This window comes from Leptomonas pyrrhocoris (assembly GCF_001293395.1).
Source record: "Leptomonas pyrrhocoris isolate H10 chromosome Unknown, whole genome shotgun sequence".
In the NCBI taxonomy this organism is placed as follows: domain Eukaryota; phylum Euglenozoa; class Kinetoplastea; order Trypanosomatida; family Trypanosomatidae; genus Leptomonas; species Leptomonas pyrrhocoris.
Window position 1 is genome coordinate 496,976 of NW_015438375.1, and position 20,341 is coordinate 517,316.

Genomic DNA, 20,341 nt, shown 5'->3' on the forward strand with positions numbered 1-20,341 from the left:
CGTTGCACGGAGCTGCAGCGAAGATCTCGATGATTTCCCTACGTGAGTCGCCATTGTTTCGTCAAAAATGTGTTATTTATTGTCGCGGCCTCAACCCGCCTTCCCTGACAAATGCGCCATGGACCCGCCTGTCGAAGCAAACCCTGAAAAGTCGTAGTGCAGCGCTAGTCCGGTGCTGCGGACCCGCTGTGGCTGCGCCAGCGCCGGAGCACGCGCCACGCCTGACTGGGGCACGTTGTGCTCGGCGTTTTCTTCCCCTCCCGGGACACTCGCGCTGAGACGCGGAGCCCTGTGTGCTTTATGGCTGGCTGTATGTGCCTCAGCTGCGCTGCTGCGGCGTGCACGACGCTGGTGTGCACTCACTCGAGGCGCGATACTCTCTTCTTTCTGCCACCCCTCTTCCTTCTCTCCCTTTCTCTGCTGCAGTGCCCGCACCCCGCTGGTGCGGTGTGTGAGTGTGAGTGTGTGTGCGATTGTGCGGTGGCCGCGCTGATGACCGAAGCAGTTATTTGTTTGCACATTTCCTGAGGAGACCCCTCCGGTGAACGACCCGACAACTTCTAAGAACACCAGCTGACATGCGTGCCGCGTGGCGTTGTGCGTGCCGTGGAACTGAATGATTACGTTGCGTCTACCACCTAACGACCGTTGATGATTATACGTGATGCAATCAATACTACACTACACCGAATACCTTGGATGACGTTCTGCGCGTGGCGCTTGCCGGTTGCTGGTTGCTGGTTGCTGGTTGCTGGTTGCGCGCGTGGTGTGTGCGCTGCACCTTCCGGGCAGGATGACGCCGTGACTGCGGTGGCGCTGTGTCCAATCGGTGGTGCGAGACGCCGTGGCGAGCTGCCTGTGTGTGTTGTGTTCTGTGTGCTGTGTGCGGAGTGCGTGTGTGATGATGTACAGAGTCTGCGAAACACGCAGGTCGCGGAGCCCCGGCTGTGCGCGCCAATTGAACTGCTGTATTTCTTGGGTGAACAATCTCTGATGTGCCTCCTGCGTGGCTGCTGCCGTTGCTCGTTGGACCTGTGGTATGCGCTGTGCGGGGACGCTGATGCAGACAAATCAATACTCACTCCTATGCGGAGCTGCACTGCGCTGCTGCCCGCTGTGCGGACGCGAAGATAACATGCACTACCAGCTGATGGCTCCGGTGACTGTGGATGTGTGCGGTGCGCTGTGGCGCTGCGCCTGCGCGTGGCTGTCACGTGCCGGATGCGTGGCGCTGTCGCTGCCTCCGCGCTGCTGAACGCTGCTGAGCAGAGGCGTGGTGAACAATGTGCAAAGGTGATAGTTGTATTCGTGTGTGTGCTGCAGTTGCCGCGGCGCTGTTGTGCTGCTCGCCGTTGCGGTGCCCTCGAGTCCTCACACTGCCGAGTGCGGTGCGACTGCGCGCCACTCCACCGTTTCCCGGCATGGGGAATTGGTGTGCACCGCTTTTGGGAGCTAGCGAAAGGAAGGACTGAATGCGATTATGTTTTGAATGGAACTCGTGTGAATATCAACCTCAGAGATTTGTTTGTACTTCGTTCTCCCTTTTCACGGACAGTCTTCAACTTCCGCCTTGTTCTCTTTTCTGTTCGTTTCCCGCCCACCCAGGCCCACGCCGATCCGCTTTGAGGGCGGACTGAGGTTGCAGAAGTCCGCCACCGCGTTCGTCTTTGCTCCCGTTCCACGTGAAAACGTTTCTCAGAGATAAATTGATCTGATGTCTTGCCTTCCTGAGAAAGTTGAATGCTATATAAATGCCCTCGAGTGGTCGTGAGGGTCGTGGTTTATCCCTGTACCGGATTGGGAAGTTAATGGAGGGGTGAAGCAAAACACCCTTCCTCTGTTTCGTTTATTTCTACTAACCTTTACCTTTCCCCCTTCTCCGTCTCAACCTACAAACACTGACAATTATTCCTGTGATGTTTGTGTCCTATTCGTTTTGCCCCTCTTTGCTCTGCTCTTCGCACAGTAACTCCCTTTCTGCCCTTTCTCTTACTGCTCACACTCTAAATCACCTCAACACCTACCCCCATACTGATTCATCGCAAGGATGAGCAGGGAATCGATGAGCGGCGATGTTGCGTTGGAAGCCAAGCAGGTGCCGGCCGGAGAGCCGTTCATAGCGTTTCCTGCTGGTGAGATGGGTCCGATCGATGAGATTGGCGACAGCGCGAATGTAACGGAGACCGCGAAGGAGCCAACGAGTTTTTTCTGCTGGCAGAATTTCCTTGTTGTGCTTCCGAGTCTTCTGACTGCAACGCTGTTCGGATACAACATCGGGTACGTCGGACCGTACACGAGGATATATTCCTACGCGACGAACTGCCAGCTGTACGGCGCGCAGACCTCGTGCGAGACGCTGTCCGGTGCGAAGTGCAAGTGGATGGACGCCACGACGGTGAACGCGACGTCGACGCTGGGGATGGTGTGCGGGTGGGAGGCGCCGCGCACGACGTGCTTCCTGAGCTACGATGACGAGGGCAGCTGCGGTGCGGACCACGACTGCGTGTGGAGCTACTCCGCGAGCACGTGCGGGAACAAGGTGGGCTACACGTCGATCCAGAGCGGCCTATTTGCGGGTTCTATGATGATGGGTGGTATTTGTGGAGCACTGCTCGGAGGGTACCTGACGAAATGGCTGGACTACCGCAAGAGCTTCCTGCTGATCGGTGTCATCGCTTCGGTCGGCTCTATCCTGACGCACGTGGCGACCGGCATCTCTCAATACTGGCTGATGTTTGTTTCCCGCATCATTTTTGGATTCCCGATGGGATGGACCACTGTCACGGGGCCGCATTATACCGACAAGTTCGCTGTGCGCCGCTATCAGAAGACGCTGGGCACCCTCTTCCAGGTGTCTACTACGGTCGGTTCGTTGATTGCTGCTGTCCTTGGCATCTGTCTTGGCAACACGATCGCGTACGACGCGGAGCGTGACGCGAAGGTGATGGGCCGCTTGCAGGGACTCACGGCGCTTTCTACGTTGATGTGCATCCTGACGCTGTTCATGCCGCTGGTGACGAAGGACGGGTACTCGGTGTCGAATGCGAAGTACACCGCCCCGGAAGATGATGCGACCGCTGCTAAACCGGCGGCGAAGAAGTACCCCATTTCGAAGATGGTGGGTCCGCTGCTGATTGGCGTGGCGATGGGATGTACGCTTCATCTGACCGGCATCGGAGCGAACATGAACTTTGCACCAATGATCATGTCGAACCTTGGCCTGGATCCTCTCGTGGGCAACATCATCGTGATGGTGTGGAACTGCGTGACTGCTTTCGGCGCGATCCCGCTGTCGAAGAAGTTCACGATGCGGACGCTGTTCCTGTCCTGTGCAGCTATGGGCTCGCTGTGCTGCCTGTTCCTGAGCGGCATCCCTGTGTACCCCGGCGTGACGAAGTCGACGCTTGCGAAGGAGGTGATTGGGATCATCGGCATTGCGCTCTTTATCCTTGCGTACGATTGTGGCATTGCTCCGTGCTTCTTCGTGCTGACAGTGGACGTGTTCCCAGAGTCGTTCCGCCCGATCGGTTCGTCGTTCACGATGGGCGTAATGTTCAGTTTGAATCTTGTGATCAACATCTGCTACCCGATCGCGACGGAGGGCATCTCCGGCGGCCCGTCTGGCAACCAGGACAAGGGCCAGGCTGTGGCGTTCATATTCTTCGGCTGCATCGGCATTGTGACGGTGGTGATCGAGTACTTCTTTCTGCACCCGTGGGAGGATCCGGTTGATTCCGTTCCCTCCGAGGAGTAAGGATTGTTAAAACTGGAGCACCGATGCTGCTCTTATAGTATATCTTTTCTTTTCTTCTAAGCCGCCTCAGGTGTGCTCTGTGAATCGCACGTGTGGTTCTTCTGCGCGTCGCATGGGCGAGTAGCGGGGCAGCAGACGCGCCAGAGACGAGGTTGTTGCAACGCGGCATTGCGCATGTTGCACAGCACAGTAACTCCATCATATTTTCTTCTCTTTCTCGGTCAACGAAGCGCGTACTTCTCGCACGTTTGTTTTCGTTGCAAACGTACAGGAGCCGAAATATGTCTCCATTCAAAACGTTTTTTAATTGTTTTGTTTCTTGTTGTCTTTCTTCTTCTGTGTTTGGGTTATTTCTCTGTTCACTTCGACGCAGACATCGACGCCCTTGATGTGTTGCCTGGGCGAGTAGACGTGTCTGCGCGTAGTGTGTGAAGGAGAGCGCTATAAAGTGACTCCCATCGTTATTTTTATGAGTGGTCGTTTTCCTTTTACTATTGACAGATATTAAGGTTTCTCTCTCGCAAGAGCCCGACTCATTCAACGCCTGCGTTGCACGGAGCTGCAGCGAAGATCTCGATGATTTCCCTACGTGAGTCGCCATTGTTTCGTCAAAAATGTGTTATTTATTGTCGCGGCCTCAACCCGCCTTCCCTGACAAATGCGCCATGGACCCGCCTGTCGAAGCAAACCCTGAAAAGTCGTAGTGCAGCGCTAGTCCGGTGCTGCGGACCCGCTGTGGCTGCGCCAGCGCCGGAGCACGCGCCACGCCTGACTGGGGCACGTTGTGCTCGGCGTTTTCTTCCCCTCCCGGGACACTCGCGCTGAGACGCGGAGCCCTGTGTGCTTTATGGCTGGCTGTATGTGCCTCAGCTGCGCTGCTGCGGCGTGCACGACGCTGGTGTGCACTCACTCGAGGCGCGATACTCTCTTCTTTCTGCCACCCCTCTTCCTTCTCTCCCTTTCTCTGCTGCAGTGCCCGCACCCCGCTGGTGCGGTGTGTGAGTGTGAGTGTGTGTGCGATTGTGCGGTGGCCGCGCTGATGACCGAAGCAGTTATTTGTTTGCACATTTCCTGAGGAGACCCCTCCGGTGAACGACCCGACAACTTCTAAGAACACCAGCTGACATGCGTGCCGCGTGGCGTTGTGCGTGCCGTGGAACTGAATGATTACGTTGCGTCTACCACCTAACGACCGTTGATGATTATACGTGATGCAATCAATACTACACTACACCGAATACCTTGGATGACGTTCTGCGCGTGGCGCTTGCCGGTTGCTGGTTGCTGGTTGCTGGTTGCTGGTTGCGCGCGTGGTGTGTGCGCTGCACCTTCCGGGCAGGATGACGCCGTGACTGCGGTGGCGCTGTGTCCAATCGGTGGTGCGAGACGCCGTGGCGAGCTGCCTGTGTGTGTTGTGTTCTGTGTGCTGTGTGCGGAGTGCGTGTGTGATGATGTACAGAGTCTGCGAAACACGCAGGTCGCGGAGCCCCGGCTGTGCGCGCCAATTGAACTGCTGTATTTCTTGGGTGAACAATCTCTGATGTGCCTCCTGCGTGGCTGCTGCCGTTGCTCGTTGGACCTGTGGTATGCGCTGTGCGGGGACGCTGATGCAGACAAATCAATACTCACTCCTATGCGGAGCTGCACTGCGCTGCTGCCCGCTGTGCGGACGCGAAGATAACATGCACTACCAGCTGATGGCTCCGGTGACTGTGGATGTGTGCGGTGCGCTGTGGCGCTGCGCCTGCGCGTGGCTGTCACGTGCCGGATGCGTGGCGCTGTCGCTGCCTCCGCGCTGCTGAACGCTGCTGAGCAGAGGCGTGGTGAACAATGTGCAAAGGTGATAGTTGTATTCGTGTGTGTGCTGCAGTTGCCGCGGCGCTGTTGTGCTGCTCGCCGTTGCGGTGCCCTCGAGTCCTCACACTGCCGAGTGCGGTGCGACTGCGCGCCACTCCACCGTTTCCCGGCATGGGGAATTGGTGTGCACCGCTTTTGGGAGCTAGCGAAAGGAAGGACTGAATGCGATTATGTTTTGAATGGAACTCGTGTGAATATCAACCTCAGAGATTTGTTTGTACTTCGTTCTCCCTTTTCACGGACAGTCTTCAACTTCCGCCTTGTTCTCTTTTCTGTTCGTTTCCCGCCCACCCAGGCCCACGCCGATCCGCTTTGAGGGCGGACTGAGGTTGCAGAAGTCCGCCACCGCGTTCGTCTTTGCTCCCGTTCCACGTGAAAACGTTTCTCAGAGATAAATTGATCTGATGTCTTGCCTTCCTGAGAAAGTTGAATGCTATATAAATGCCCTCGAGTGGTCGTGAGGGTCGTGGTTTATCCCTGTACCGGATTGGGAAGTTAATGGAGGGGTGAAGCAAAACACCCTTCCTCTGTTTCGTTTATTTCTACTAACCTTTACCTTTCCCCCTTCTCCGTCTCAACCTACAAACACTGACAATTATTCCTGTGATGTTTGTGTCCTATTCGTTTTGCCCCTCTTTGCTCTGCTCTTCGCACAGTAACTCCCTTTCTGCCCTTTCTCTTACTGCTCACACTCTAAATCACCTCAACACCTACCCCCATACTGATTCATCGCAAGGATGAGCAGGGAATCGATGAGCGGCGATGTTGCGTTGGAAGCCAAGCAGGTGCCGGCCGGAGAGCCGTTCATAGCGTTTCCTGCTGGTGAGATGGGTCCGATCGATGAGATTGGCGACAGCGCGAATGTAACGGAGACCGCGAAGGAGCCAACGAGTTTTTTCTGCTGGCAGAATTTCCTTGTTGTGCTTCCGAGTCTTCTGACTGCAACGCTGTTCGGATACAACATCGGGTACGTCGGACCGTACACGAGGATATATTCCTACGCGACGAACTGCCAGCTGTACGGCGCGCAGACCTCGTGCGAGACGCTGTCCGGTGCGAAGTGCAAGTGGATGGACGCCACGACGGTGAACGCGACGTCGACGCTGGGGATGGTGTGCGGGTGGGAGGCGCCGCGCACGACGTGCTTCCTGAGCTACGATGACGAGGGCAGCTGCGGTGCGGACCACGACTGCGTGTGGAGCTACTCCGCGAGCACGTGCGGGAACAAGGTGGGCTACACGTCGATCCAGAGCGGCCTATTTGCGGGTTCTATGATGATGGGTGGTATTTGTGGAGCACTGCTCGGAGGGTACCTGACGAAATGGCTGGACTACCGCAAGAGCTTCCTGCTGATCGGTGTCATCGCTTCGGTCGGCTCTATCCTGACGCACGTGGCGACCGGCATCTCTCAATACTGGCTGATGTTTGTTTCCCGCATCATTTTTGGATTCCCGATGGGATGGACCACTGTCACGGGGCCGCATTATACCGACAAGTTCGCTGTGCGCCGCTATCAGAAGACGCTGGGCACCCTCTTCCAGGTGTCTACTACGGTCGGTTCGTTGATTGCTGCTGTCCTTGGCATCTGTCTTGGCAACACGATCGCGTACGACGCGGAGCGTGACGCGAAGGTGATGGGCCGCTTGCAGGGACTCACGGCGCTTTCTACGTTGATGTGCATCCTGACGCTGTTCATGCCGCTGGTGACGAAGGACGGGTACTCGGTGTCGAATGCGAAGTACACCGCCCCGGAAGATGATGCGACCGCTGCTAAACCGGCGGCGAAGAAGTACCCCATTTCGAAGATGGTGGGTCCGCTGCTGATTGGCGTGGCGATGGGATGTACGCTTCATCTGACCGGCATCGGAGCGAACATGAACTTTGCACCAATGATCATGTCGAACCTTGGCCTGGATCCTCTCGTGGGCAACATCATCGTGATGGTGTGGAACTGCGTGACTGCTTTCGGCGCGATCCCGCTGTCGAAGAAGTTCACGATGCGGACGCTGTTCCTGTCCTGTGCAGCTATGGGCTCGCTGTGCTGCCTGTTCCTGAGCGGCATCCCTGTGTACCCCGGCGTGACGAAGTCGACGCTTGCGAAGGAGGTGATTGGGATCATCGGCATTGCGCTCTTTATCCTTGCGTACGATTGTGGCATTGCTCCGTGCTTCTTCGTGCTGACAGTGGACGTGTTCCCAGAGTCGTTCCGCCCGATCGGTTCGTCGTTCACGATGGGCGTAATGTTCAGTTTGAATCTTGTGATCAACATCTGCTACCCGATCGCGACGGAGGGCATCTCCGGCGGCCCGTCTGGCAACCAGGACAAGGGCCAGGCTGTGGCGTTCATATTCTTCGGCTGCATCGGCATTGTGACGGTGGTGATCGAGTACTTCTTTCTGCACCCGTGGGAGGATCCGGTTGATTCCGTTCCCTCCGAGGAGTAAGGATTGTTAAAACTGGAGCACCGATGCTGCTCTTATAGTATATCTTTTCTTTTCTTCTAAGCCGCCTCAGGTGTGCTCTGTGAATCGCACGTGTGGTTCTTCTGCGCGTCGCATGGGCGAGTAGCGGGGCAGCAGACGCGCCAGAGACGAGGTTGTTGCAACGCGGCATTGCGCATGTTGCACAGCACAGTAACTCCATCATATTTTCTTCTCTTTCTCGGTCAACGAAGCGCGTACTTCTCGCACGTTTGTTTTCGTTGCAAACGTACAGGAGCCGAAATATGTCTCCATTCAAAACGTTTTTTAATTGTTTTGTTTCTTGTTGTCTTTCTTCTTCTGTGTTTGGGTTATTTCTCTGTTCACTTCGACGCAGACATCGACGCCCTTGATGTGTTGCCTGGGCGAGTAGACGTGTCTGCGCGTAGTGTGTGAAGGAGAGCGCTATAAAGTGACTCCCATCGTTATTTTTATGAGTGGTCGTTTTCCTTTTACTATTGACAGATATTAAGGTTTCTCTCTCGCAAGAGCCCGACTCATTCAACGCCTGCGTTGCACGGAGCTGCAGCGAAGATCTCGATGATTTCCCTACGTGAGTCGCCATTGTTTCGTCAAAAATGTGTTATTTATTGTCGCGGCCTCAACCCGCCTTCCCTGACAAATGCGCCATGGACCCGCCTGTCGAAGCAAACCCTGAAAAGTCGTAGTGCAGCGCTAGTCCGGTGCTGCGGACCCGCTGTGGCTGCGCCAGCGCCGGAGCACGCGCCACGCCTGACTGGGGCACGTTGTGCTCGGCGTTTTCTTCCCCTCCCGGGACACTCGCGCTGAGACGCGGAGCCCTGTGTGCTTTATGGCTGGCTGTATGTGCCTCAGCTGCGCTGCTGCGGCGTGCACGACGCTGGTGTGCACTCACTCGAGGCGCGATACTCTCTTCTTTCTGCCACCCCTCTTCCTTCTCTCCCTTTCTCTGCTGCAGTGCCCGCACCCCGCTGGTGCGGTGTGTGAGTGTGAGTGTGTGTGCGATTGTGCGGTGGCCGCGCTGATGACCGAAGCAGTTATTTGTTTGCACATTTCCTGAGGAGACCCCTCCGGTGAACGACCCGACAACTTCTAAGAACACCAGCTGACATGCGTGCCGCGTGGCGTTGTGCGTGCCGTGGAACTGAATGATTACGTTGCGTCTACCACCTAACGACCGTTGATGATTATACGTGATGCAATCAATACTACACTACACCGAATACCTTGGATGACGTTCTGCGCGTGGCGCTTGCCGGTTGCTGGTTGCTGGTTGCTGGTTGCTGGTTGCGCGCGTGGTGTGTGCGCTGCACCTTCCGGGCAGGATGACGCCGTGACTGCGGTGGCGCTGTGTCCAATCGGTGGTGCGAGACGCCGTGGCGAGCTGCCTGTGTGTGTTGTGTTCTGTGTGCTGTGTGCGGAGTGCGTGTGTGATGATGTACAGAGTCTGCGAAACACGCAGGTCGCGGAGCCCCGGCTGTGCGCGCCAATTGAACTGCTGTATTTCTTGGGTGAACAATCTCTGATGTGCCTCCTGCGTGGCTGCTGCCGTTGCTCGTTGGACCTGTGGTATGCGCTGTGCGGGGACGCTGATGCAGACAAATCAATACTCACTCCTATGCGGAGCTGCACTGCGCTGCTGCCCGCTGTGCGGACGCGAAGATAACATGCACTACCAGCTGATGGCTCCGGTGACTGTGGATGTGTGCGGTGCGCTGTGGCGCTGCGCCTGCGCGTGGCTGTCACGTGCCGGATGCGTGGCGCTGTCGCTGCCTCCGCGCTGCTGAACGCTGCTGAGCAGAGGCGTGGTGAACAATGTGCAAAGGTGATAGTTGTATTCGTGTGTGTGCTGCAGTTGCCGCGGCGCTGTTGTGCTGCTCGCCGTTGCGGTGCCCTCGAGTCCTCACACTGCCGAGTGCGGTGCGACTGCGCGCCACTCCACCGTTTCCCGGCATGGGGAATTGGTGTGCACCGCTTTTGGGAGCTAGCGAAAGGAAGGACTGAATGCGATTATGTTTTGAATGGAACTCGTGTGAATATCAACCTCAGAGATTTGTTTGTACTTCGTTCTCCCTTTTCACGGACAGTCTTCAACTTCCGCCTTGTTCTCTTTTCTGTTCGTTTCCCGCCCACCCAGGCCCACGCCGATCCGCTTTGAGGGCGGACTGAGGTTGCAGAAGTCCGCCACCGCGTTCGTCTTTGCTCCCGTTCCACGTGAAAACGTTTCTCAGAGATAAATTGATCTGATGTCTTGCCTTCCTGAGAAAGTTGAATGCTATATAAATGCCCTCGAGTGGTCGTGAGGGTCGTGGTTTATCCCTGTACCGGATTGGGAAGTTAATGGAGGGGTGAAGCAAAACACCCTTCCTCTGTTTCGTTTATTTCTACTAACCTTTACCTTTCCCCCTTCTCCGTCTCAACCTACAAACACTGACAATTATTCCTGTGATGTTTGTGTCCTATTCGTTTTGCCCCTCTTTGCTCTGCTCTTCGCACAGTAACTCCCTTTCTGCCCTTTCTCTTACTGCTCACACTCTAAATCACCTCAACACCTACCCCCATACTGATTCATCGCAAGGATGAGCAGGGAATCGATGAGCGGCGATGTTGCGTTGGAAGCCAAGCAGGTGCCGGCCGGAGAGCCGTTCATAGCGTTTCCTGCTGGTGAGATGGGTCCGATCGATGAGATTGGCGACAGCGCGAATGTAACGGAGACCGCGAAGGAGCCAACGAGTTTTTTCTGCTGGCAGAATTTCCTTGTTGTGCTTCCGAGTCTTCTGACTGCAACGCTGTTCGGATACAACATCGGGTACGTCGGACCGTACACGAGGATATATTCCTACGCGACGAACTGCCAGCTGTACGGCGCGCAGACCTCGTGCGAGACGCTGTCCGGTGCGAAGTGCAAGTGGATGGACGCCACGACGGTGAACGCGACGTCGACGCTGGGGATGGTGTGCGGGTGGGAGGCGCCGCGCACGACGTGCTTCCTGAGCTACGATGACGAGGGCAGCTGCGGTGCGGACCACGACTGCGTGTGGAGCTACTCCGCGAGCACGTGCGGGAACAAGGTGGGCTACACGTCGATCCAGAGCGGCCTATTTGCGGGTTCTATGATGATGGGTGGTATTTGTGGAGCACTGCTCGGAGGGTACCTGACGAAATGGCTGGACTACCGCAAGAGCTTCCTGCTGATCGGTGTCATCGCTTCGGTCGGCTCTATCCTGACGCACGTGGCGACCGGCATCTCTCAATACTGGCTGATGTTTGTTTCCCGCATCATTTTTGGATTCCCGATGGGATGGACCACTGTCACGGGGCCGCATTATACCGACAAGTTCGCTGTGCGCCGCTATCAGAAGACGCTGGGCACCCTCTTCCAGGTGTCTACTACGGTCGGTTCGTTGATTGCTGCTGTCCTTGGCATCTGTCTTGGCAACACGATCGCGTACGACGCGGAGCGTGACGCGAAGGTGATGGGCCGCTTGCAGGGACTCACGGCGCTTTCTACGTTGATGTGCATCCTGACGCTGTTCATGCCGCTGGTGACGAAGGACGGGTACTCGGTGTCGAATGCGAAGTACACCGCCCCGGAAGATGATGCGACCGCTGCTAAACCGGCGGCGAAGAAGTACCCCATTTCGAAGATGGTGGGTCCGCTGCTGATTGGCGTGGCGATGGGATGTACGCTTCATCTGACCGGCATCGGAGCGAACATGAACTTTGCACCAATGATCATGTCGAACCTTGGCCTGGATCCTCTCGTGGGCAACATCATCGTGATGGTGTGGAACTGCGTGACTGCTTTCGGCGCGATCCCGCTGTCGAAGAAGTTCACGATGCGGACGCTGTTCCTGTCCTGTGCAGCTATGGGCTCGCTGTGCTGCCTGTTCCTGAGCGGCATCCCTGTGTACCCCGGCGTGACGAAGTCGACGCTTGCGAAGGAGGTGATTGGGATCATCGGCATTGCGCTCTTTATCCTTGCGTACGATTGTGGCATTGCTCCGTGCTTCTTCGTGCTGACAGTGGACGTGTTCCCAGAGTCGTTCCGCCCGATCGGTTCGTCGTTCACGATGGGCGTAATGTTCAGTTTGAATCTTGTGATCAACATCTGCTACCCGATCGCGACGGAGGGCATCTCCGGCGGCCCGTCTGGCAACCAGGACAAGGGCCAGGCTGTGGCGTTCATATTCTTCGGCTGCATCGGCATTGTGACGGTGGTGATCGAGTACTTCTTTCTGCACCCGTGGGAGGATCCGGTTGATTCCGTTCCCTCCGAGGAGTAAGGATTGTTAAAACTGGAGCACCGATGCTGCTCTTATAGTATATCTTTTCTTTTCTTCTAAGCCGCCTCAGGTGTGCTCTGTGAATCGCACGTGTGGTTCTTCTGCGCGTCGCATGGGCGAGTAGCGGGGCAGCAGACGCGCCAGAGACGAGGTTGTTGCAACGCGGCATTGCGCATGTTGCACAGCACAGTAACTCCATCATATTTTCTTCTCTTTCTCGGTCAACGAAGCGCGTACTTCTCGCACGTTTGTTTTCGTTGCAAACGTACAGGAGCCGAAATATGTCTCCATTCAAAACGTTTTTTAATTGTTTTGTTTCTTGTTGTCTTTCTTCTTCTGTGTTTGGGTTATTTCTCTGTTCACTTCGACGCAGACATCGACGCCCTTGATGTGTTGCCTGGGCGAGTAGACGTGTCTGCGCGTAGTGTGTGAAGGAGAGCGCTATAAAGTGACTCCCATCGTTATTTTTATGAGTGGTCGTTTTCCTTTTACTATTGACAGATATTAAGGTTTCTCTCTCGCAAGAGCCCGACTCATTCAACGCCTGCGTTGCACGGAGCTGCAGCGAAGATCTCGATGATTTCCCTACGTGAGTCGCCATTGTTTCGTCAAAAATGTGTTATTTATTGTCGCGGCCTCAACCCGCCTTCCCTGACAAATGCGCCATGGACCCGCCTGTCGAAGCAAACCCTGAAAAGTCGTAGTGCAGCGCTAGTCCGGTGCTGCGGACCCGCTGTGGCTGCGCCAGCGCCGGAGCACGCGCCACGCCTGACTGGGGCACGTTGTGCTCGGCGTTTTCTTCCCCTCCCGGGACACTCGCGCTGAGACGCGGAGCCCTGTGTGCTTTATGGCTGGCTGTATGTGCCTCAGCTGCGCTGCTGCGGCGTGCACGACGCTGGTGTGCACTCACTCGAGGCGCGATACTCTCTTCTTTCTGCCACCCCTCTTCCTTCTCTCCCTTTCTCTGCTGCAGTGCCCGCACCCCGCTGGTGCGGTGTGTGAGTGTGAGTGTGTGTGCGATTGTGCGGTGGCCGCGCTGATGACCGAAGCAGTTATTTGTTTGCACATTTCCTGAGGAGACCCCTCCGGTGAACGACCCGACAACTTCTAAGAACACCAGCTGACATGCGTGCCGCGTGGCGTTGTGCGTGCCGTGGAACTGAATGATTACGTTGCGTCTACCACCTAACGACCGTTGATGATTATACGTGATGCAATCAATACTACACTACACCGAATACCTTGGATGACGTTCTGCGCGTGGCGCTTGCCGGTTGCTGGTTGCTGGTTGCTGGTTGCTGGTTGCGCGCGTGGTGTGTGCGCTGCACCTTCCGGGCAGGATGACGCCGTGACTGCGGTGGCGCTGTGTCCAATCGGTGGTGCGAGACGCCGTGGCGAGCTGCCTGTGTGTGTTGTGTTCTGTGTGCTGTGTGCGGAGTGCGTGTGTGATGATGTACAGAGTCTGCGAAACACGCAGGTCGCGGAGCCCCGGCTGTGCGCGCCAATTGAACTGCTGTATTTCTTGGGTGAACAATCTCTGATGTGCCTCCTGCGTGGCTGCTGCCGTTGCTCGTTGGACCTGTGGTATGCGCTGTGCGGGGACGCTGATGCAGACAAATCAATACTCACTCCTATGCGGAGCTGCACTGCGCTGCTGCCCGCTGTGCGGACGCGAAGATAACATGCACTACCAGCTGATGGCTCCGGTGACTGTGGATGTGTGCGGTGCGCTGTGGCGCTGCGCCTGCGCGTGGCTGTCACTTGAAGTATATCTGCTGTGGAGATGCGCCTTGAGTATTTTTGCCCTCTTTGGATTGTTCACATTATGTTTTCCATTTCCTGTTGTACTTGCGGCGCAATGCTGCGGTGGTTTTGCTGTTATAGACTGCGGATGCGTTCTACGCGCCGCTTCCTTAGCGAGAGTTGTGTTTTGTTTTATCCGAGTGCTTAGCGGTTTCCAATTATCTCGACGAAATGAAGGGGTGACCGGAAGGGTAGCGCTGACGGTCACAATCGTTCTTATGCGTTTCCAATGTTGTTTTACTCTCTGTATACTTCCTCCTGTCGGTCACTGCCCTTGTTCTTCTTCTCCTTTCTTCTTTGTTTCTAATGCCTTCTCCGACACGCTGTTCGTTCTGATTTGGAGGTTTCTGTTTGTGTCAGCGGAGCCCACTGTGACGCTGTGCAGCTTTTCCTCCGTCGCCACACATATATTCGACGAGGTATCTACTGAAGGAATACATATATATGTATGAGTAGCAGTGTTGCTGCTGTGCAGACGGTAGAGTAACGTTTCGAGATCGGTAGTCACTAGCTTGTGTGTAACGCACTCTGTGTAGCGACATTTTTCTTTAAATACTTTGGCCGTCAAGGCAATACTCCAAGGAAGGAAGCGAAGGTACCAGATTGAGCTGCTGCCCGCTAAGCAGACAAACTCAAAGCGTTCGTTTGTCTTTTTAAAATTGCGCCTGTGCTTCCCATGTCGAGCTCAGTAGATAATGCAGGTGCGAGTGCGAGGCCGCGAGAGGGGGAGGCAGACAGCATGCCTCCTCCATCATCCATGCCGGGTCGACCTCACAAGGAGGTGATGGCGGGGGGCTCGCAGCCGCACCGCAAGCGCCCGCGACAAGGCGCGCTCGTCAACCCCATCCCCCGCGAGGTGTATCGGATGGTGGTGCGGCAGCTGCACCACGACGGCTTCCTTGCCGCGGCCTCCGCCGTGTGCGATGCGACGGGTGTGATGGTGCAGGGCGTAGAGGACGATGGGGACCGACTCTCGCGTGTGGTTGAGGCGGGTCTGAGCGTTGAGGAAATGGAGCGCAAGGCGGAGGTGGAGTTCGAGGCTACGCAGGTAGTGGAGCGTTTCTTGAGTGCCTCGAGGCTGTACGTGCCGCTGTCGCTGACAAATCGCTGGTCCATTGGCCGTCGTTGCGTGAGTATGCAAGAGCGCTTTGTGTCTGCTTCGCTGGGCGGCGTAGTTCGCGACATCTCCTTCTCACCGGATGGTGCGTACATCACGTGTGCTGGCACCAACGGCGTCGCCGCGCTCTTCTCCCTCGAGACGGTGGAGGATTTGTGCGCGCTGGACGAGGTGCGGGCGTCGAACCGCGCGAGGGCGCTCGACGGCAGCCGCGACGCCGCGGCGGTGGCCAAGGGCGAGACGGCGCCGAAAGGGACAGCCACGCGCAACGCAAACGAGGTGACGGAGCTGGCGATGGTGCGCCGCTTTCACGAGCACACGCAGTCGGTGGAGGTGATGCGCTTCCATCCACGCGAGCCCATTGTCCTCTCCGGCGGACGCGAGGGCGACGTGTACCTCCGCAACTACGCCTTTCCCAACTCGAAGGTGGTGATGAAGGCGCACGACAACTTCGCTGTTCGGTCGGCTGCCTTTCACCCATCCGGCGAGTACATGGTGGTGGCCACTGACCATCACCTGCCGCGCCTCATCAACATCCGCACCGAGAAGGTGCTGACGCCGCCCGGCACGTACGCCTCCTCGTCCGCCCACGTCGGCGGCGACGGCGAGGATGAAGGTGTCGCGGCGGTCTCGACCTACCGCCCGACGGACCGCGGCGCGCAGCACACGGCGGCGCTCTCTTCTGTGTGCTTTGCGCCGGACGGGCGGACGATGATGAGCACCAGTCTGGACGGCTCGTGGATGCTGTACGACGGCGTCAGCGGCCGCGTCATTTACAAGGCCGAAGACGCACACTCTAGCGTCGCAGTGACGAGTGTGGCCTACAGCCGGACCGGCAACGTGGTGCTGACGGCCGGCATGGACTCCATAGCGCGGCTGTGGGACCTGCGCCGGCTGAGCGCGACGCTGCGCAACTACCAAAGCCCCGAGGTGGCGTCGTTTGGCGAGCCGGCAAAGTGCTTGCGCCGGAGCATCCGGGCTGCCTTCTCGGCCAACGAGAGCCACGTCTACTGCCAGGACTCGACGCTGCTGGCCATTCAGCGCTACTGCGTGTACACCGGCGAGGTGGCCTCGACGATGACGACGCAGCCGAGCTTTGAGCAGCACGCCTTGGCGGCCAGCCCCTACGGCAACTTCCTTGTGACTGGTGGAGACGACAGTCGACTGCGCTTGTGGACGCCGACGTGGCTGCCGTCGTAGTGCGGATGAAGAGGAAAGGTTGACTCTGGTAGAGGTATTGTGATTCTTTTATGACGCGTAGGGATGCTAACCTCGTTTTTTTGGTTTCGCGAAGGATCGTATAAGGCTGTTGGACTGTGAAAGCCGCAATTATTATTAGTATCGCGCAAGCGCTGTGTGGCCATGGTTTGGCAGAGGACGACTTTCTTGGCTCTAAATTTTATATCAACTCTTCAAAAAGAAAAAAAAACAGTTGCAACTACAACCAATAGTACGGTCATTGCAATTAAAATTGAGTTCATTAGTCTTCATCGCTCTTGTTGTCGAAATGTGCGGAACGGAGACAGTTGTGCGGGCTTCGGAGTTGTGGCAATATCGTTGAGACGCGTTTTCGCTCGTCTTTCAGTTTTGCGACTTTCCAACTTTGCTGCCGGTGGCGATGTAAGCAGTTGAACCGACTGTTTCACTGGATCGCTTTGATCGACGCAAGCACCTGAATTACGTTTGGGGGCTCTTATGTTGACAAAGGGCGTTCTTTGTAAAGCCTGCTGTTGTCTGCTCTTCACCCTTCCTGTTTCTGTCGACAAATGGTTGCCGCCTTGCTTCGCCTTGTTTTCCGTCAACCCTTTCACTTTCGCGTTTCGATGAACGGCGCTGCAACGCAACAAGCCAGTACGTGACGCTACACGCCTTTGTTCTACTCACTTACTCGGCGGCGCGCGCATCGTGCACCCACGAAGAGGAGATTGGAAAGCCCCAGCGGCGGTTGTATTCGCAGCCAACATTTGAAGCGATTCATATTTTTACTCTCTCTGGTTGACTCGGCCTCCTTTTTTTTTCTGAAAGAGGTTTTCTGACAACACTGACTTGTCGTGCGTTGGCCTGCGAAGTTGCTCGCACGCCGATACAGCTGGATCTTCTGTTCCTCTGCATTCATTACAGCAGTTGTGGCAGAATAATTCGTGAGTGAATTTTCGAACTGCGCCTTTTCCTTTACATTTCTTTTTTAATTGAAAATATATGCATCTCGTTGCGCGTGTCCTCATCGTTCAGCGTTCAGCGACTTCGGTGCCCCGACCGCCCCATTTTTGTTTCGTGTTTGTGCGATAAGCGACGCACCTTCGCTTCCTTTCTTTTTTGTATTCCTGAGTATTCACTGAACGTCGTTTTCCTCCTTTCCCCTCTTTCTCCGTTGTGAAAGGGGCTTCCCATCGATTACAACCACCAGCTGCGTCTTTTTTTTTCTCTTCTGTTCTCATCACGACTGGCTTGTTTAGGTCGTGACGACGCACGTGAATCTCGGCAGAGGCAAGTTCATGCATTTTTGCCAGTGATTCACCGCTCTGTTGTAGGTGCATCTGCCTTTTATTTCTTTCGCGTTTCGTACCCCACGCGCAGGAATACGCCCAAGTCTTCACATCCACCCACACACACGCACCCGCACACGCGCAGGCAGCAATGCGGTTTTTAATCCATTCGTTGTCGTATTATTTGAAGGAGTACCCACTCCGCTCCAATCTGGTTTTGAGCACGACAGTGGGCTTCTGCGGCGACGTCGTGTGCCAGACTGTCTACGAGCCGTGGACGCAGTCGCGACCGCCTCTTACGAGGGAGCGGCTGCCCGATGAGAGCAGAGACTCCGTCTTTCTCCTCTCGGTGGACTCGCCTTTCCTGTGTGCGAGAAACATGTGGAGAGAATACCAGGCCTCATCCGGGCGACACACGGACTTAGCGAACGGTTCTCGTGGGGCGACGAGTACGACGGCGGAGAGCCAGCCGGTGGTGCGCGGCAACACCACTGTCCTCCTCGACCTCCGCCGCAGCATGATCTTCTGCAGCTTCACCTTCATTTTCGGCGTGCCGTACTTTCTCTGGGTCTACCGTCACCTCGACCGCCTCATCAACCCTGCCTTCATCACGAAGCGCAACGCCATCGCAAAAGGTTTTCTCAGCTACGTCGCGGCGCAAGTCACGAACCCCATTTACTTAACCTACGTGACCGCGTTAGACCACTTTTTCATTTACCGTGACGGGCGTGACGGACGGCGACGCGTGATGGCGATCCCAATGACCGGTACGAGCACGCAGAAGGACCGCGTGGTGGAGGCGGGCGACGAAGACGCAAAGACGCAGCGCAGCACAGGCCGCATCCGCTTTAGCTTCAGCCCTTTTCGCAACACCTCCAAAGAATTGGACCAGACGACGGTGCACAAGATGGGCTACTATTACCGCTTTGTAGGCAACACGGACTTCAACTTCCACGAGTACTACACCTGTGTCAGCACCGATGTGGAGCGCAAGCTACTCTATGACTTCCCCGATATTATGAAGTACGGCCTGATGTTCTGGTCGGTCAATTGGCTGCCCATGTTTTATTACATTCCATGCCATTTCCGTCTCGCGTACTCGTCCATGGTACAGGTGGCGTGGAGCGGGGTGATGTCGCACCTGCTGCACCGCTGGAAGAAGATGGATGGCGACGACATTCGCATGCGGCGGCACCGGCTGCACTGATCTCTCGCAGACGTGTTGTAGAATGACTCGAGAGGGGTGGGTGGGAGAGAGCGACGGATGGCGAGAAGGGGCTGTGAAAACAACACCGAGTAGACGGAAGGGAGACGATCGAGCGCATAGAGCGAGTGGGCAAAGAAGAAAGGGCACACGAAAGCGGCGCAGCGCGGGTGCGGCGGCAGCCTTCATTCAGCGCTGAATTGAATGGCGCTGATGATGTATCAGTAGTTCCACTTATCCATTGTCTGGTTTGATGTAGCTGCTTGCTCATTTCTTTTTTACCTTTCCGTTTTTGTTGTCCTCCTACTTGCCGTCTCATGTGCTTGAAAGACTGTTCCGTTGCGTGGCCCCCCGCCTTCACCCTTGTCTCTCTGTTTCTCCGTTTAACTATAATTGCTTCTCCTTCAACGTGTTGTGTAAACGAAAGAAAATCGTTTTGAAGTAACTAATGAATAATGGTTCACAGAGACACCCCATTAGAATGTATTTAAGAAAACTAAAAGGAAAACGCACTCACACACACACACACACACACACACACACACGCGAGGAGGATCCAACACGCAATCAAGTGCAGATAGCTTTTCTCCGCCGTAGTACCCTCCTGTTTTTCTCCTGTGTGATTTCTTTCTTGGCTGGTACTTGCGCTTGCTAAGGCAAAGCAGATGAAGACGCAGCTGGCTGTGATATCCAAGTCATCGCTGTAGATCCGTATTATTTTTCCAATGGCCTCTTCTACCTCCGTGATAGATGAATTTTGCTCCCTCTCTCTCTCTCCCTTGTCTCACTTCCCTGGACCCTCCTTTTCTTCCGTTTTTACGCCACGGACACGCGTGCACATGCGTCTGCGTTTATATAACGGCAAAAACGAAAATTTGTCCCGGCAACAACCACCAAATCTTGCCATGTTACATGACACGGCGGGCTCCACAGCGAAGCTTCCACAGGCATTCACACAAAGTCTGCGTTAACACACACACACGCACACAAGCAAGAGAGCTCCGACGTGTTTACGTGCAAACGCTCTTCTTTTTATCGACTGCACCAAGCACACACCCTTTGACGCATAAACCGTGAAGGTGAGTACGTGAGACGGAAAGAGAATGCTCCGACGCAGTTTTGCGCCGCTGTTGATGCGGGCCACCGCCTTCACTCTGCAAGGCTGGGGGAGCGGTGGTGGCGGCGGTAGCGGCTGGGGCTCCTCGGGGGGGCAGTCCGCCGCTGGTGGTGGGGGGTGGGGGTCGGCGGAGGATGAGGCGGCCGCACCGGCGAGCGGCGGGTGGGGAAGCGCCCGCGACGCCTCAGCTGGGTGGGGCGGCGGCGGCGGTGGCGGATGGGGCCGCGGCTGCGGCGGCAGAGGACGCGGGTCGCGGGG

At 56.2% G+C, this 20,341-nt stretch overlaps 10 protein-coding genes across 13 annotated transcripts in view; all 10 read left to right on the forward strand.

Annotated features, from left to right (window-relative positions):
* Positions 1–424: 424 nt before the first annotated feature.
* On the forward strand, positions 425–1,134 carry ABB37_07628 (hypothetical protein; the record flags this gene model as incomplete). The annotated part of the gene is made up of 1 exon (XM_015806341.1): positions 425–1,134. Exon 1 carries the CDS (start codon positions 652–654, stop codon positions 1,132–1,134), a length of 483 nt encoding a protein of 160 aa, XP_015655263.1. The 5' UTR covers positions 425–651.
* An 830-nt stretch (positions 1,135–1,964) lies between these two features.
* ABB37_07629 (putative glucose transporter/membrane transporter D2) lies at positions 1,965–3,754 on the forward strand (the record flags this gene model as incomplete). Its single annotated transcript, XM_015806342.1, has 1 exon — positions 1,965–3,754. The coding sequence occupies exon 1, from the start codon at positions 2,048–2,050 to the stop codon at positions 3,752–3,754; it is 1,707 nt and encodes a 568-aa protein (XP_015655264.1). The 5' UTR covers positions 1,965–2,047.
* A 971-nt stretch (positions 3,755–4,725) lies between these two features.
* ABB37_07630 (hypothetical protein) lies at positions 4,726–5,435 on the forward strand (the record flags this gene model as incomplete). The annotated part of the gene is made up of 1 exon (XM_015806343.1): positions 4,726–5,435. Exon 1 carries the CDS (start codon positions 4,953–4,955, stop codon positions 5,433–5,435), a length of 483 nt encoding a protein of 160 aa, XP_015655265.1. The 5' UTR covers positions 4,726–4,952.
* Positions 5,436–6,265: 830 nt separating this feature from the next.
* On the forward strand, positions 6,266–8,055 carry ABB37_07631 (putative glucose transporter/membrane transporter D2; the record flags this gene model as incomplete). The annotated part of the gene is made up of 1 exon (XM_015806344.1): positions 6,266–8,055. Exon 1 carries the CDS (start codon positions 6,349–6,351, stop codon positions 8,053–8,055), a length of 1,707 nt encoding a protein of 568 aa, XP_015655266.1. The 5' UTR covers positions 6,266–6,348.
* A 971-nt stretch (positions 8,056–9,026) lies between these two features.
* ABB37_07632 (hypothetical protein) lies at positions 9,027–9,736 on the forward strand (the record flags this gene model as incomplete). Its single annotated transcript, XM_015806345.1, has 1 exon — positions 9,027–9,736. Exon 1 carries the CDS (start codon positions 9,254–9,256, stop codon positions 9,734–9,736), a length of 483 nt encoding a protein of 160 aa, XP_015655267.1. The 5' UTR covers positions 9,027–9,253.
* Positions 9,737–10,566: 830 nt separating this feature from the next.
* ABB37_07633 (putative glucose transporter/membrane transporter D2) lies at positions 10,567–12,356 on the forward strand (the record flags this gene model as incomplete). The annotated part of the gene is made up of 1 exon (XM_015806346.1): positions 10,567–12,356. The coding sequence occupies exon 1, from the start codon at positions 10,650–10,652 to the stop codon at positions 12,354–12,356; it is 1,707 nt and encodes a 568-aa protein (XP_015655268.1). The 5' UTR covers positions 10,567–10,649.
* Positions 12,357–13,327: 971 nt separating this feature from the next.
* Positions 13,328–14,037, forward strand: ABB37_07634 (hypothetical protein; the record flags this gene model as incomplete). Its single annotated transcript, XM_015806347.1, has 1 exon — positions 13,328–14,037. Exon 1 carries the CDS (start codon positions 13,555–13,557, stop codon positions 14,035–14,037), a length of 483 nt encoding a protein of 160 aa, XP_015655269.1. The 5' UTR covers positions 13,328–13,554.
* A 446-nt stretch (positions 14,038–14,483) lies between these two features.
* On the forward strand, positions 14,484–16,476 carry ABB37_07635 (hypothetical protein; the record flags this gene model as incomplete). Of its 2 annotated transcripts, none has more annotated exons than XM_015806348.1 (1): positions 14,484–16,476. In XM_015806348.1, exon 1 carries the CDS (start codon positions 14,944–14,946, stop codon positions 16,474–16,476), a length of 1,533 nt encoding a protein of 510 aa, XP_015655270.1. In that variant the 5' UTR covers positions 14,484–14,943. The 2 variants fall into 2 exon arrangements, with proteins under 2 accessions (XP_015655270.1, XP_015655271.1); XM_015806349.1 differs by having other exon boundaries at positions 14,501–16,476.
* Positions 16,477–17,122: 646 nt separating this feature from the next.
* ABB37_07636 (hypothetical protein) lies at positions 17,123–18,969 on the forward strand (the record flags this gene model as incomplete). Its single annotated transcript, XM_015806350.1, has 1 exon — positions 17,123–18,969. The coding sequence occupies exon 1, from the start codon at positions 17,914–17,916 to the stop codon at positions 18,967–18,969; it is 1,056 nt and encodes a 351-aa protein (XP_015655272.1). The 5' UTR covers positions 17,123–17,913.
* An 857-nt stretch (positions 18,970–19,826) lies between these two features.
* The window catches only part of ABB37_07637 (putative mitochondrial RNA binding protein rggm), a gene marked incomplete at its 3' end in the record, with an annotated part of 1,275 nt that continues 760 nt past the window's right edge, over positions 19,827–20,341 (forward strand). The window contains exon 1 of one of the 3 annotated variants that reach the window (XM_015806351.1): positions 19,827–20,341. This exon is cut by the window's right edge and continues 760 nt beyond it. The other 2 variants (XM_015806352.1, XM_015806353.1) reach the window with 2 other exon arrangements.